Source organism: Empidonax traillii, unplaced genomic scaffold, assembly GCF_003031625.1.
Source record: "Empidonax traillii isolate 1590-97213 ecotype Southwest subspecies unplaced genomic scaffold, ASM303162v1 scaffold1:size7828297, whole genome shotgun sequence".
Classification (NCBI taxonomy): domain Eukaryota; kingdom Metazoa; phylum Chordata; class Aves; order Passeriformes; family Tyrannidae; genus Empidonax; species Empidonax traillii.
The window spans coordinates 5,379,848-5,392,384 of NW_020955194.1; the positions used below are offsets into that span (position 1 = coordinate 5,379,848).

Consider the following 12,537-nt stretch of genomic DNA (forward strand, 5'->3'; position numbering starts at 1 on the left):
CTGATTCGTTAAACCATAAACTGAGCTCCTTTGAAAGGAAATCATCCTTCACCAAAAACAGTGCGTGTAAAAGGCTGTGGTAGACAATCCATGGTGACACTGCTGGTGGGGTAGAAGCAAGAGTCAACTTTTTAGGTTTTTTTACCCACAGGAGGAAAAAAGTAGTCATTACTTCTTCCAAACAGCTGTCTGTACTTCATATAAGAGAACTCTATCTCAAGAGAGTCTTTATCCCTCTCACTTACTGAGGTGGATTGCCTCAGATGAGATTGTGATGACAGTAACCCTATTCTCAGTAAACAAAGTCTCTTGAATTATATAATAAGATCAGGAGGACTGCCCTGCCTCAGAAAGAAAAAGAGCACTGTCAGAGTGGTTTTATTATGCAGCTTTGCCAACTTGAACTCTGTATAGAAATACTCAGTTTATGCATTGGTTTTTCAGGATCCTTCATTTTTTACAACTTGTCTATGCAATCTGAGCGTTGTTTCTTTGTTTCTTACCAAGAGAACTGAATGGGTGGCAAAAAGATGCGCAATTTATCCTACAGAAAGGTGGATGAGCACAAGCCAGGAGTCCTATGTTTGATTCTTTGCCTGAATTTTTGGGAAAAAGAGTGTGGGGGAAAATGTATTATATGCATTATTACTGTGAATACTGATAACATTGTCATTGTTTTTAGGCCGTGAGAAGACAGAAAAGTCTTGAACAGAGCATTCAATCTGCACAGGAGACTGACAAAACCCTGCGCTTAATCCAAGAGTCTCTTGCTGTTATTGACAAACAGCTGACAGCCTACACTGCAGACAGAGTTGATGCAGCACAGGTCCCTCAGGAAGCACAGGTAAGGCATATACAGGTTGAGCTGATGTGTTTACTGGTTTTCTTAATCAACCAAAGAGTGTTTGGTTGTCTCTCAGCCTCTTATTAAAGGGGATTTGCAACATGATCAGTAAGAAAGTGCAAGTAAATTTTGTGTAGGATTACTTTGAGAAGTTTAAGCTACTCTTCTAGTAAAGTCATATCTTCCTTCCAATTTATATACTTGTCCAGAAGATGCAAAGAGCTATAAATGTCATGGAAGACTATGCAGTAAATTTAAAATTACAAGGATAAACAAAGTGACTCTCTAAAATCCCATTCTCGAAAGAAGAAACTCATCATCCTCACTACTCTTAGGTGGCTCTTTATAAAGTTGATTATGTGGCTTAAGGTTTGTTACTAAATTATTTCAGCACAGACAACATTGCTAATTATGTCATAGTGTGCACATAAATGTACTTATATTCAAATTTTTACAGCTCATGTAAGTCCAATAGAAGAAGCTTTTCACGTTCTTTCTTCACTCTTTCTTCAAAGGGGCTTATTCATCCTTCAAAATAAAAATGTACATCTAATTAACATTTTTACTTTTTTGTTCCGTCTGTAAGATATGCTTTACTGTAGCATTGAAAGGGCAAGAATTTAAACAAAATAAAACCAAACATCTCTGCTATAAAAATATTAACACTCTACAGTATTATATACAAGAACTTTTCTGTTGATTCCATCTAAATTTAGGCAGTCAGATTACAAATGTAAACAAACAGGAAAAAAACACAAAACAACCCAGAGGTATGTTGAAAACAAATGCTTTATAGTTATTTTAGAAAAGACATTCAATTGTGTTTCTTCTGACATTTAAATCATCCTATAAAGTGGGTATCTTGTATGGAGTAGATGATCTTAAATATATTCAGAGCTGAATATATGCAGCCTTGAAAAAAAATTTTTTCCTCCTTTAAAGAAATAAAGATTATCATGTCATTTGAATTAGAATGTAGTTAGGTGTACCTTTCAGTTGCTTTTCACGTGTGTGTGTGTGTTAGTAGGTACATGCAGACATTTTTATGTGTATAAATGAATTACAAATTCTATATTTAGAAAACAGGATTGTATTTGCATTCAGTCTGATAAGATCAGATTTAGACAAATTGCTTCAGTTTGAACCCTAAATAATGTTGGCTATCAGCTAACTCTCTTGAATTTTGTTCTTCTTCCTTGAAGTATGAATTATATAAGCAATTTTTTAAAATAAGATACAAATTAGCATTTGTTGAAGATGCATCCATTTAATTTCTGATCTTGTAATCATATAAAGTGAATACATAAAAAAAAATATATGAACATGTGCCTTTTTTTTTTTTTCCTGGTGTGTTTGGACCCTTGCATGTTTCCTATGTCCCATGGATGCATTTGGTTTATGTGCATCCGCAGGTACAATACTGGCAATGACTACAGACTCCATAAAAGAAAGTAATTCAGAACTTCAACACACGAAGCAGCACAAAACTCACCCTTAATTAGCCCACTTTCATAGGAAAATTTCAGCTCAGCGCTTTTGCGGAACTTGGGATTTTTTTCTTGAGATTTTATTGTCTGATGTCAAGTTCACCTGATTGTACTATATCCACTGTGGGAAAACCAGCTTAGAGGCTGCTGAGTTTTTCCCTTTCATGTTTTGATTTTATGATGCCAGTGAGACCTGGTGAAAAAAAAAAAAAACTTAATTAACAACTGAACAGATTTAATGCAAATATTGAAGTTCTCTGAAGTTCAGTTGTGAAGTTCTTTAAAATCCTTAGAGGGAAAGGGAATAAACAATCAATTTCATGTGGGTAAATACACTGAGTCATTCCTTTAGCAAACAGCCGTGGCAGCCGGTGCCAGAATAGGCATGGACTGAATAGCCTCGTCTCCTGTGGAGCTTCTGCTGGCACGGGTCTTTTGTAGAGCTCAAAGCAGTTCATTCATCTAAGATACCCTACAATAGTGTCTGCACAGCTGGAATGGGAATCTTTCAGTCAGTGATGTTGCTTTCTGGGCAGGGATCAGTTTATCCATGCTGAGGGATTTAGCAAACCGTTCAGCAATATGTGTTGCATTTCTAAGAGAACATATGGGAGAATTTATAATCAGAAAGCTGCTGAGGGTTTGGGAGCTCTGTGTGTTTGCTTCAAAAAATTCAAGTATGTTTAGGGCATTGATGGGAGGATTTATCTTTGTTTCAGCTGATCGAAATTGTATCTGAAAAAACAAAATTATATTTAGCTCCTTTTTCTTAAGTGAAATGATCACTTTAGTTTATTCAGAAAGTTGACCGAAGGAAAGGGGAGTCAAGTATGTACTGTTCAACTTCTCCTTAGGATCACTTTTTGAATGTAAATTCTATGTGCTTCTTACTCCACCATGTGGCACTGAGAATTTAATACCGGAGAGCCAAATTATTTGGAATACAACTAAAGATGCTGTATGCAGACAAAACAATCTAACAGCAACCACAAAGATAAATCAGTTCAGATTCCTTGAGGTCTGATGATAAAAAGAGCTAGAGTGAGATAAATTATAAAGCAATATCCCAAAAGGAAAGATTATTTCTTTGTATGCTTGATCTAGTGACCCCAGTGGGAATCTCTTTAATATTTCTAAACTTGCCAAGAAAATAAAGAGAATTAAGTCATCATCACAAGAATTTGCCAGTTGCTGACTTTATTTCAAGTACTCTTTAACTGACAGGAAGAATATAAATCTCTACTGAAAAAATTGCAGTTATATGGCAAAATATTTTCCAAATAATTATTTACAGCTTTGTTATTTAATAACTTTTGTTGGGAAAGAGAATCTCTGCTATGTACGTCTGCTTAGTCAGAGTGACTATGTGAGGATTTTTATTATGGGAGAGAAAATAAACTTATTTCATTTCTCATATGCATGTGACAAATCACTTTTCTGCTGTTCTCCTGGTAGACTTATGTAGAATGCAGTGTGGAGAGTAACTGAATAATGTTGTGGTTTTGAAAAACACAAATGTAATCTACCTTTTCAATAAACTCCTTGGATATTTTCAGTTCTGTAGTGATAAGCACTTCTAAGTGAAGGTGATTATCAATCTGTTTTTTAAAACACTTTGTTCAAAACCAAAGTGAATGTGATGATATAATGGCAGGATTGTTCAGTTGTTCAATATGTTGCCTGAGAAGAATCATGCCATGCTTAGTTGCCTTCAGACTAACATTTTGGAACAAAAAAATTCACAGTCATCTACTTAGAAAAATGTTAAAAGTACTTACCTTTCCTCTGCTGGTAGTTGTGACAGTTGTTTTGTTCAGCCATGTGTGGATCGGTGGTCAGAGGGAAGAGCTGATAAGTGTTATTCAGAAATGTAAGCTCACATTTCATAATGTATGAAGTTTGAATATCTATGCAGATTTCTGTACAGTGCAGGTTGTCACACTACACATCTCCACAGCATCTGAACTCTGCACTTTAACTGCATGAACTGCATTTTTCATGTTCAACTAACTCAGTCTTGCCTTGTCATTCATGTTTTTACCCTCTGATGATTTTCTTTTCCCACTTGAATTCTTCAGTTAATATTTCTTTAAAAGTAGTGTCTGTCACTAAGTATGTGTTTTGTATATATATAAAGAAATTTTGCAAATTTCCTGAAGAATTGCCAGTGATGGCAAATGATTATACTGAGCCTGTAGGACATAATAATTTCTGTGCACTGCTACATGGTTATATACAGTTCATTATATTCTGATATTCTAGAAATTAAATGAAGGCAAGTTCTACTAAAAAAAAAAAAAAAAAAAAAGAGGCAAGAACCACTGAGAAAAGCAAAGGTAGGGATAACAGGGGTAAAAAATAGTGTTTTCTTGTGGATGTTAAGAAGAAGTCAGTGAAATAAATTCAAAAGTCAAAAGAGACGAAAAAGTCAAAATGGTCATGTCAAAAATTAATCCAAATGGGCATTTTTGGCACCTGTCAAATTCTTTTACATCTGTTCAGGACTCATTTAATCTTTCTACCTGTGAGAAGAAGTAGCAAATAAAAAAATAGACATGCCTTCTTGTTATAAACCTTACTAACTTTTCTTTTAATCTTTCCTCTAATGTGTTTGTTCTCTCCAATTCTGCATTTTGATGTCAGAGTAGGTGATGCTTCATCTCTCTCCTGCAGAACAACTTAAAAAAGTAAGATAGAACAATCTCCATGCGATGTCCCATAATACCTAATTGCTTAAACACTACTCTTATCTGTACTGTGCTGTTCTGACCTATTCAGATAAGAACTGCTCAATTATATGCTTTCCAGAGTGACTGAGGTCGAACAAAGTAAATTGGAAAATACAACCAAAAATTGGTTAGTTGATGAGGTGAGGAAGCCAACTGTTGAAATACTGGGTGTGATACGGATATTATTTTTTAACATTCAGACTTGCTTCTTCCTTTTATATACAGTTCTAAATTCAAAGGCATCAAGAAATTATTTGGCTTGAGGTACTAAATAATGCTGAGTCACCACTAATTTGGTCCTTGTGCCACTCAAAAAGGGAAGATAATGCTGTTAAAATTCAAGCACACTTTTAAATCTTTTAGTCATTTTACTTTTAGAAATACTTTGCTTCAGAAAAATTTTTAATTCTCTAAATAGTACTGATAATTTAGAAACATAAATACACTTTTGCAATTAAATTTAGACTTAATAGTTTCCTCTTTTTGTAAGTTTTCTCTTAAACTTTAATACATTCTCCATATAACTTTTAAAAAAACTGCTTTCAATGCAGTGTTGTAATACATGTTATACAAGTCATTATAACCATGTAATATCCCTGTAAAATAGGCAGCATACAGTGTACACAGCTTTATACTTAATAACCTATGAAAATATGATTAAAATACATGTATTTTTACTCTTTTTTTTTTTTTTTTACTATTAAAGTTACTGTAGTGTAAGGTAAAAGTACGTGCATATGTTTAAAATAATAACTAGTCTTCAGAGTATCTGAAAAATGTTGTATACCATAGGAAAAAAAATAAATTAAATCTAAAATCACTTTTTAATGCAGGAGTAATGGCCTCAAATGCATGTCCTGGTGGAAACATACCTTGTCTTTATTTCATAGGGTAATTTTTCTCAGTAGTACTGTCTAACAATTCTGCTAATGACAATTTCTTATTTTCTAACAGTTTAAACGTAAAAATATGTGAATTGTCCTTAATTATATTGTTTCAATGTACTTTGTGGGAATTCTTTTCCATTACTTTGCATTAGCCAACACTGCTTAAGTTAATTGTTTCTTTTAAGGTTGATTTATGGTGAACCAAAAAAGCTGATATTTTTCCCATAATCACACACTGATTTTGCAGACAGAGATAACCAGAAACACGTGTTAGAAAATGGATTAAGTTAGTATATTAATGAACTACATGTCATTATACATTTAATATACCTACTAGACCAGCGCGTTCAAGTCAGATATGGGGACGCACTTTCTGAGTCGTTTCCAATAGCCAATGGTGCGAAGCAAGGCTGCATTCTTGCACCAGCTTTATTCACAGTCTTCTTCAGCGTGATACTCCAAAGGGCCACGGCAGACATCGATGAAGAAAACAGTGTCTACATTCAATATTGTACCGATGGGAGCCTTTTCAACCTAAGGCTGTGAAGGCCCACACTAAGACCTTAAATCATCTTGTCCCTGAGCTGCTATACGCTGATGATGCCGCCCTTGTCGCCCACGCAGAAGTAGCTCTGCAGCGTTTAACATCCTGCTTTGGACTGGAAGTCAGCTTGAAGAAGACAGAAGTTTTCTATCAGCCTGCACCTCAGGAAGTCTCCCATCATCCCCACATCACCATTGGTGAAACAGGTCTTAAATCAGTCCAGCAATTTAATTACCTGGGAAGCGTCATCTCCTCGGACGGTAAGATTGATGCAGAAATAGACAACAGGTTAGCAATGGCATACAGTGCTTTCGGTAAACTCCATAAAAGAGTTTGGCGAAACAAACACCTGAAGAAAAGTACAAAGATCAGCATTTGAATTGCCAGTCTTCGTGAACGAAGAACCAGGGAAGGTCTTTACACCTTCCAGCCTGCACATTGGATTTTTTAGGTGAGACACAGTGTGTGCGGAACTGAGCCCACCCTTTAATCCTGAGGTTCATCTGCCGGGGCCAAGTGAGCTTGGACGGTGGCAGCGAGGTCCTCAGGACATAGATGGATTGCCTTACAGGGCTAACGAGCTCCATCTGCCCGGGGAGTGGCCCCGACCGGGAATTGAACCCGGATCTCAGCGTTGACAGCGCTGCAGTTTAGCCACTGCATTAGAGATTCAGCCAAAAAGATCAGCATTTACAGAGCCATTGTCTACCCTTTTATATGGATCTGAATCACAGGTCATTTACCAGCACCACTTGTGTCTCTTAGAACGCTTCCATCCGTACAATCCTTAACATCCACTGGCCGGATTATGTGACCGACACATCTGTCCTTGAACAGGCAGCAGTCACGAGCATTGAGGCCATGCTGCTGAGAACTCAGCTGCGCTGCGCTGGGCAGGGCACATCTCCAGGATGCAGGATCATCGCCTCCCTAAGATCGTGCTCTATGGGGAACTTGCCACTGGCTGCCGCAAGAGAGGAGCCCCAAAGAGGAGATACAAGGACTGCCTGAAACAATCCCTCAGCCTTGGCCATATTGATCATCACCATTGGTCTCCAATCGGGAGGCCTGGAGACACACCATCTATAACGCTGCTGCTGCTTTTGAGAACACACGCAGGATCACTCTCGAGGAGAAAAGACAATGCAGAAAGAATCGCGTCTCATCTATGTCACCTGGGGAGTCTTTCTGCTGTGCCTTCTGCAACCGGACTTGTCTATCTCACATTGGCCTTTTTAGCCATCAGTGTGCTTGTAGCAAGCGTGGGTAGAGCCCTTCCCAAATCTTCATTCGCAAAGCCTAACCATGATATGATGATGACATGTCATTATACATTTAGTGTACCTACAGATACTGAGCATAGATTCTGGTCAGTATTACACCACAAGTTATATAGTTTTAGATGTAACACAGCTCTCTGAGATGAAGATGATGCTATACCTACAGGATACTTTGATCAGTTTTCTCCCAGCTTGGCTAGTGATACTGTGAAAATAAGAAGAAATAAGAATAGTGAAGCAAATCAATTTTCTATATATTTTTCTATGATTAAACTTTATTGTGTTTATCAATGAAAAGGTTTTTTTCCTTCAGAAAAAAAAGAAACCTCTATTGAATTCCTGAATCATCTTAGTCCAGGATCTCCATGTCTCTCTTGAACTGAGAAGTCCAGATCTGAACACAGCACTCCAGATGCAGGGCAGAGGAGAGGGCCAGGACCACCTCCCTCAACCTGCTGGCAATGTCGTATAGTCTAGTACTAGTACATAGTTTAGTATGTATAAAAATCAACTGTTCCTAACAGTTTTAACAACATAAAGGTTTCCTCCAAACCCTACTGATTGCTATATTTTTTTTCCAATAGAAAATACAATCTGAATTAACAAGCCACGAGATTAGTTTGGAAGAAATGAAGAAACGAAACCGGGGTAAAGATGCTGCCAAAAGAGTGCTTTCCCAAATTGATGTGGCACAGGTATACAAATTTTATTTCCTCTGTTTTTCCTTCACTCATTCAAATGACCAGCATGAGTAGTACTATTATTGTAGTATGAAGTGTTCTTAAGGTATCTCTTCTGTATTAGCTGCTGCTTTCCAGCCAGGAAATTAGAGTGGATAAAACCATCCATATCTTCTTACTGCTCATTTTTTATCTTACAGACTTCCTGTCTAGTTGGCAACAGTTCTAGGGTGCACAGAGGTGACATAACCAACTGGTAGGGGCACTGTATATTAAGAGGTGTTTTGAATTTGCTGCAGTTGCAAGAAATAAAACTACAGTGAGGCTTTTTGATATACCTTTTGAGGTATTTGAAAATGTTTACATAAAGTGAAAAGTATGTTAAAATATTTAGAAATATTTAATAGATCTACGTTTGAAATACAAATTATGCTGAGCAGTGCAATGCAGACAACAAATGTTAGGTAATGCATTATTTCACCTAGCTTAAAAGACATAGAGAGACCTTAACTCTAAAGAAAAATACATATTTTTACCCATTAGTGATAAGTTCTTGACTATTTTGCCATTTTTTTTTATTTTTTCTTTGATGTTAGTGCCAAAGTTCCTCAGGCTGCAAAACAAATGGTCATCATTCATTAGGAAAAATAACTTTATTTTGGCCATCTTTTTCTTCATATCTATCAAATATTTCTACATATCTTAATTTCAGTTTTATTTTTTTATTATGGGTAATATTGAAGTTTTTTTAGCGGTTAATTAATTTGAAATTAACAAGTTGATTTTTTTAATGTTTCATCTTAGCTACAAGACCAGCTTTTCTTTGCTGATAATACTTATGTTTCTATATTTTTTCTGTGTTCCTTTACACTAAGTCAGATTCTGATGGTCTCCATGGCAGCTGTGAAGTTACCCATATTTCATCAGTGAAATGGAGGCATCAGATAACTGTGTATCTAAATGTTCATAAATTCAACAGCATGCAAGGGAGCAATACCTTTTCTAGGTGCCTTTTTTTTAATAATCCATCTCTATGCAGATATTTTTCTTTGTAAGATATGCACCAGTTTGAGTTTTGACAAATTGGCAAGGTCATCTTAAGACTCTGCTTTGCCTACATTAGATAAAATATAAACAATATTACAGTAAAATTTACAGGCCTAATGTAAATATCAACTACCAAAACACATAAAAGGTGAGCCCTTTGTTAAAAATATTTACGGCTATCTTTGATTTTAGGCCAGTGAACTCTCTGAATTCTTTTCCATCGTCAGGCAATATCTTTAGTGGTAAAATATATTTCACAAAATGTGTTGTGGTTAACTGTTTTCTAAAGAGTATTCTCACTTAGAAACACATAATGCATGCATTTCCTTTTTTTGTCACTAAGTAATAGTTCTAATTTGGCATTTTTATTCTAAGTTCCATTACCTAGACAGAAAGTAAACAATTATGAAAATAAGTAATTACATTAAGATTGTGATGTATTTATTAGCATTCTGATTTATTTATTTATTAGCAAATTATTATGATTTATTTATTAGCAAAATAAATTGTGGATTAGCAAAATAAAAATATATTTCTGCTAAAGTGATATAATTCCAAGTTAACCATAATAAATTAAGAATTTTTACGTGAAAGTGAAATCTTTTCTAAGGAATGGCTATTTTGGGAAATTCAGTACTGAATACTTTGCTAGTCAACCTTTTGCATACAATTAATTTTACTCATCCTCAATTGTCCTTTTCTATACTATGTTAAATCCTACTGAGACCTCTAGATAAACAGCTTTCCTTTTCCTGTCATTCTTCTTTTTAAATTTTCTGGTTTTGAGCTGTTTTTGAAACAAGGTGATCAAAACTGAACAGATTAGCTTTATGCAATGACTTTTATACTGTGGTAGGTATTTTAGTTTCTGTTTCCCTTATGTTCCTAATTATTCCAAATACCCACTTTGCTTGTTTTGCTGCTTGTAGGCATTGAGATAATATTATTTTAAAACCATTGGAGATAAATATAAGTACATAATATGGCTGCTATATTTATCTGTTAGAACTCAAGTGAGAGTGCTAAAAGATAATTTAAATCCCAATTGCATATTGAATGTTCTTCTACATTGCCTAATTTCTGGGTGAACTCAAAATAATTTGCTTGTTTTTTCCTACAGATCCTCAGTACTGTGCGAGTCTTCAGTGACTCTTCACAGATGGCTTTAATTTTCTCTGCCATTGATACTGTCATTCTCCCTTTAATTCACTTTCAATGTATTGACCAACACAAATTGTAACAAACAGATGTGGCAATGCAAGCTTCCCACAGGACTTGATCTTTATCAAACTGAAGTGACACAAGAGGATGAAAAACTAATTATGTATGAATTTACTGTATGAGAACACACTGAAAAAAAAAGACAGCTTATTCCTACTCTTTGTTTCCTGTTTTTATTCAGTTGTTCACTTATTTATCTAGAGAAAGTCTTCCTTCCTTACCTCATTGGACCTCAGTTTCATAAAACATATTTAATGAGGAAAGCTATTGATGGGAGCTACTAGATATCTACATCCTTTCCTGCGGTACCCAAAATTGTCTGTTCATGATTCCTGCCTTCTTAGACTGATTCTGTTCCTTATTAGATTTTTTTCTCAGATTTGTACAACACAGACCACTTGGTAGTGGAATAAAGTGTCCAGAATTGAAGATTAAAAAATCATGTGTGTTTGCAGATGCTGAGTTCTTACGTAATTACTTATCTGTTTCTTAGTGATTTTCATTCTTTCTTTGTTTTAATCAAATAGTTGAAAAACTTATTCAATAATACTTTGCTCTGTACTTCCACAGAGAAATTAGTTCTTTTTCAAGTAGATAATTAAAAATGCTCTTACTTTGCTTTATTTTTAATTATTTCCCCTCCCCCTGAGGTAGAGATCATGTAAGCAAGCAATATAATTAATGCACAAATATAACAAATTGTGAAAATTGTAAAATTAGAGGCTAAGCTTGTCATAGATTTTTCTGCCTTCAAATTACTTTCTTTTTACTCTAGTTAGGCTTTTTTAAATTGAAATATAAATCAATTTTATACTCTAAATCTCAGATTTTGAGCTAGACCAACCTACTTACTTGATTTGGGTTTCTTTGATGGACTAAAAGATTCATTCCTCATACCAAGAAGCAGAAATGATATTGTGGATGAGCTTTCAGTCTGCAATGTGGATGTCTTATGCTCGATCCAATAAATCTCTCTTTGCCCCACACCTCCCAACACTTTGCATATTGAAAAATACAAAGCCTCTCCCTTTCTTCATTTGTGTCTATGGGCTCTGCTGTCTCCAGTGCTCTGGAGGATAAAAGACTTTTTATCCTCTGGTGAAGACCAAGATTCTCTGCCACTGGCATTTTCCTCAAGAATTTTAAATTCTTTAAATAAGAAATTGCTGTCTGAGTGTTCTGAAACAGGGCTAAGACTTGATTTCACACTTACTGCTCACCAATGTTTGCTTTTCAGAAAAAGCTGCAGGATGTGTCCATGAAGTTCCGCTTGTTCCAGAAGCCAGCCAACTTTGAACAGCGCCTACAGGAGTGCAAAAGAATTTTAGATGAAGTGAAATTGCAGGTGCCCAAGTTGGAGATGAAGAGTGTTGAGCAGGAAGTAGTACAATCGCAGTTGGATCACTGCATGGTGAATATTTATGTCTGTCTGTTGGATTTTTGCCAAGAAAACTAAAAGTTATAGAATGTTGTCATTAATTCAGGATAAGAAACAAAGTATGAAATATACATGCACACACACAAAATTCTCATTTCAGTGAACTTTCAAACAATAGGCATGCACTTTTACAATGTGAAAAAGCCAATTATGATCCCAGTAATTCCCACTTCCCATCTTGCATATGAGTTTATCTTCCTGGATTGGCTCTCTTTTCTGCAGTATTCTACATTCACAGGACCCTGTGATGTAACCAAAAGAGATGCTGCAGGGCACAAGTCTACTGTAGCCAGGAAACACAAAACATAATGAAAACCAGAGAATACAGCTTCCATGAGATGGCATGCTATGAATTTCTTACAGTTCAAGAGCTAAAGATG

The 12,537-nt window shown here is 35.6% G+C and overlaps 1 protein-coding gene across 10 annotated transcripts in view; it reads left to right on the forward strand.

Moving 5' to 3' along the window:
* Positions 1 to 12,537, forward strand: part of DMD (dystrophin) — a 996,724-nt gene that overhangs the window by 365,567 nt on the left and 618,620 nt on the right. For all 10 annotated transcript variants that reach the window (XM_027888128.1, XM_027889056.1, XM_027888040.1 and 7 more), the window contains 3 exons: positions 683 to 844; positions 8,356 to 8,466; positions 11,957 to 12,130. In XM_027888128.1, coding sequence (XP_027743929.1) covers positions 683 to 844; positions 8,356 to 8,466; positions 11,957 to 12,130 — 447 coding nt within the window. The remainder of the gene's footprint in view (positions 1 to 682; positions 845 to 8,355; positions 8,467 to 11,956; positions 12,131 to 12,537) is intronic.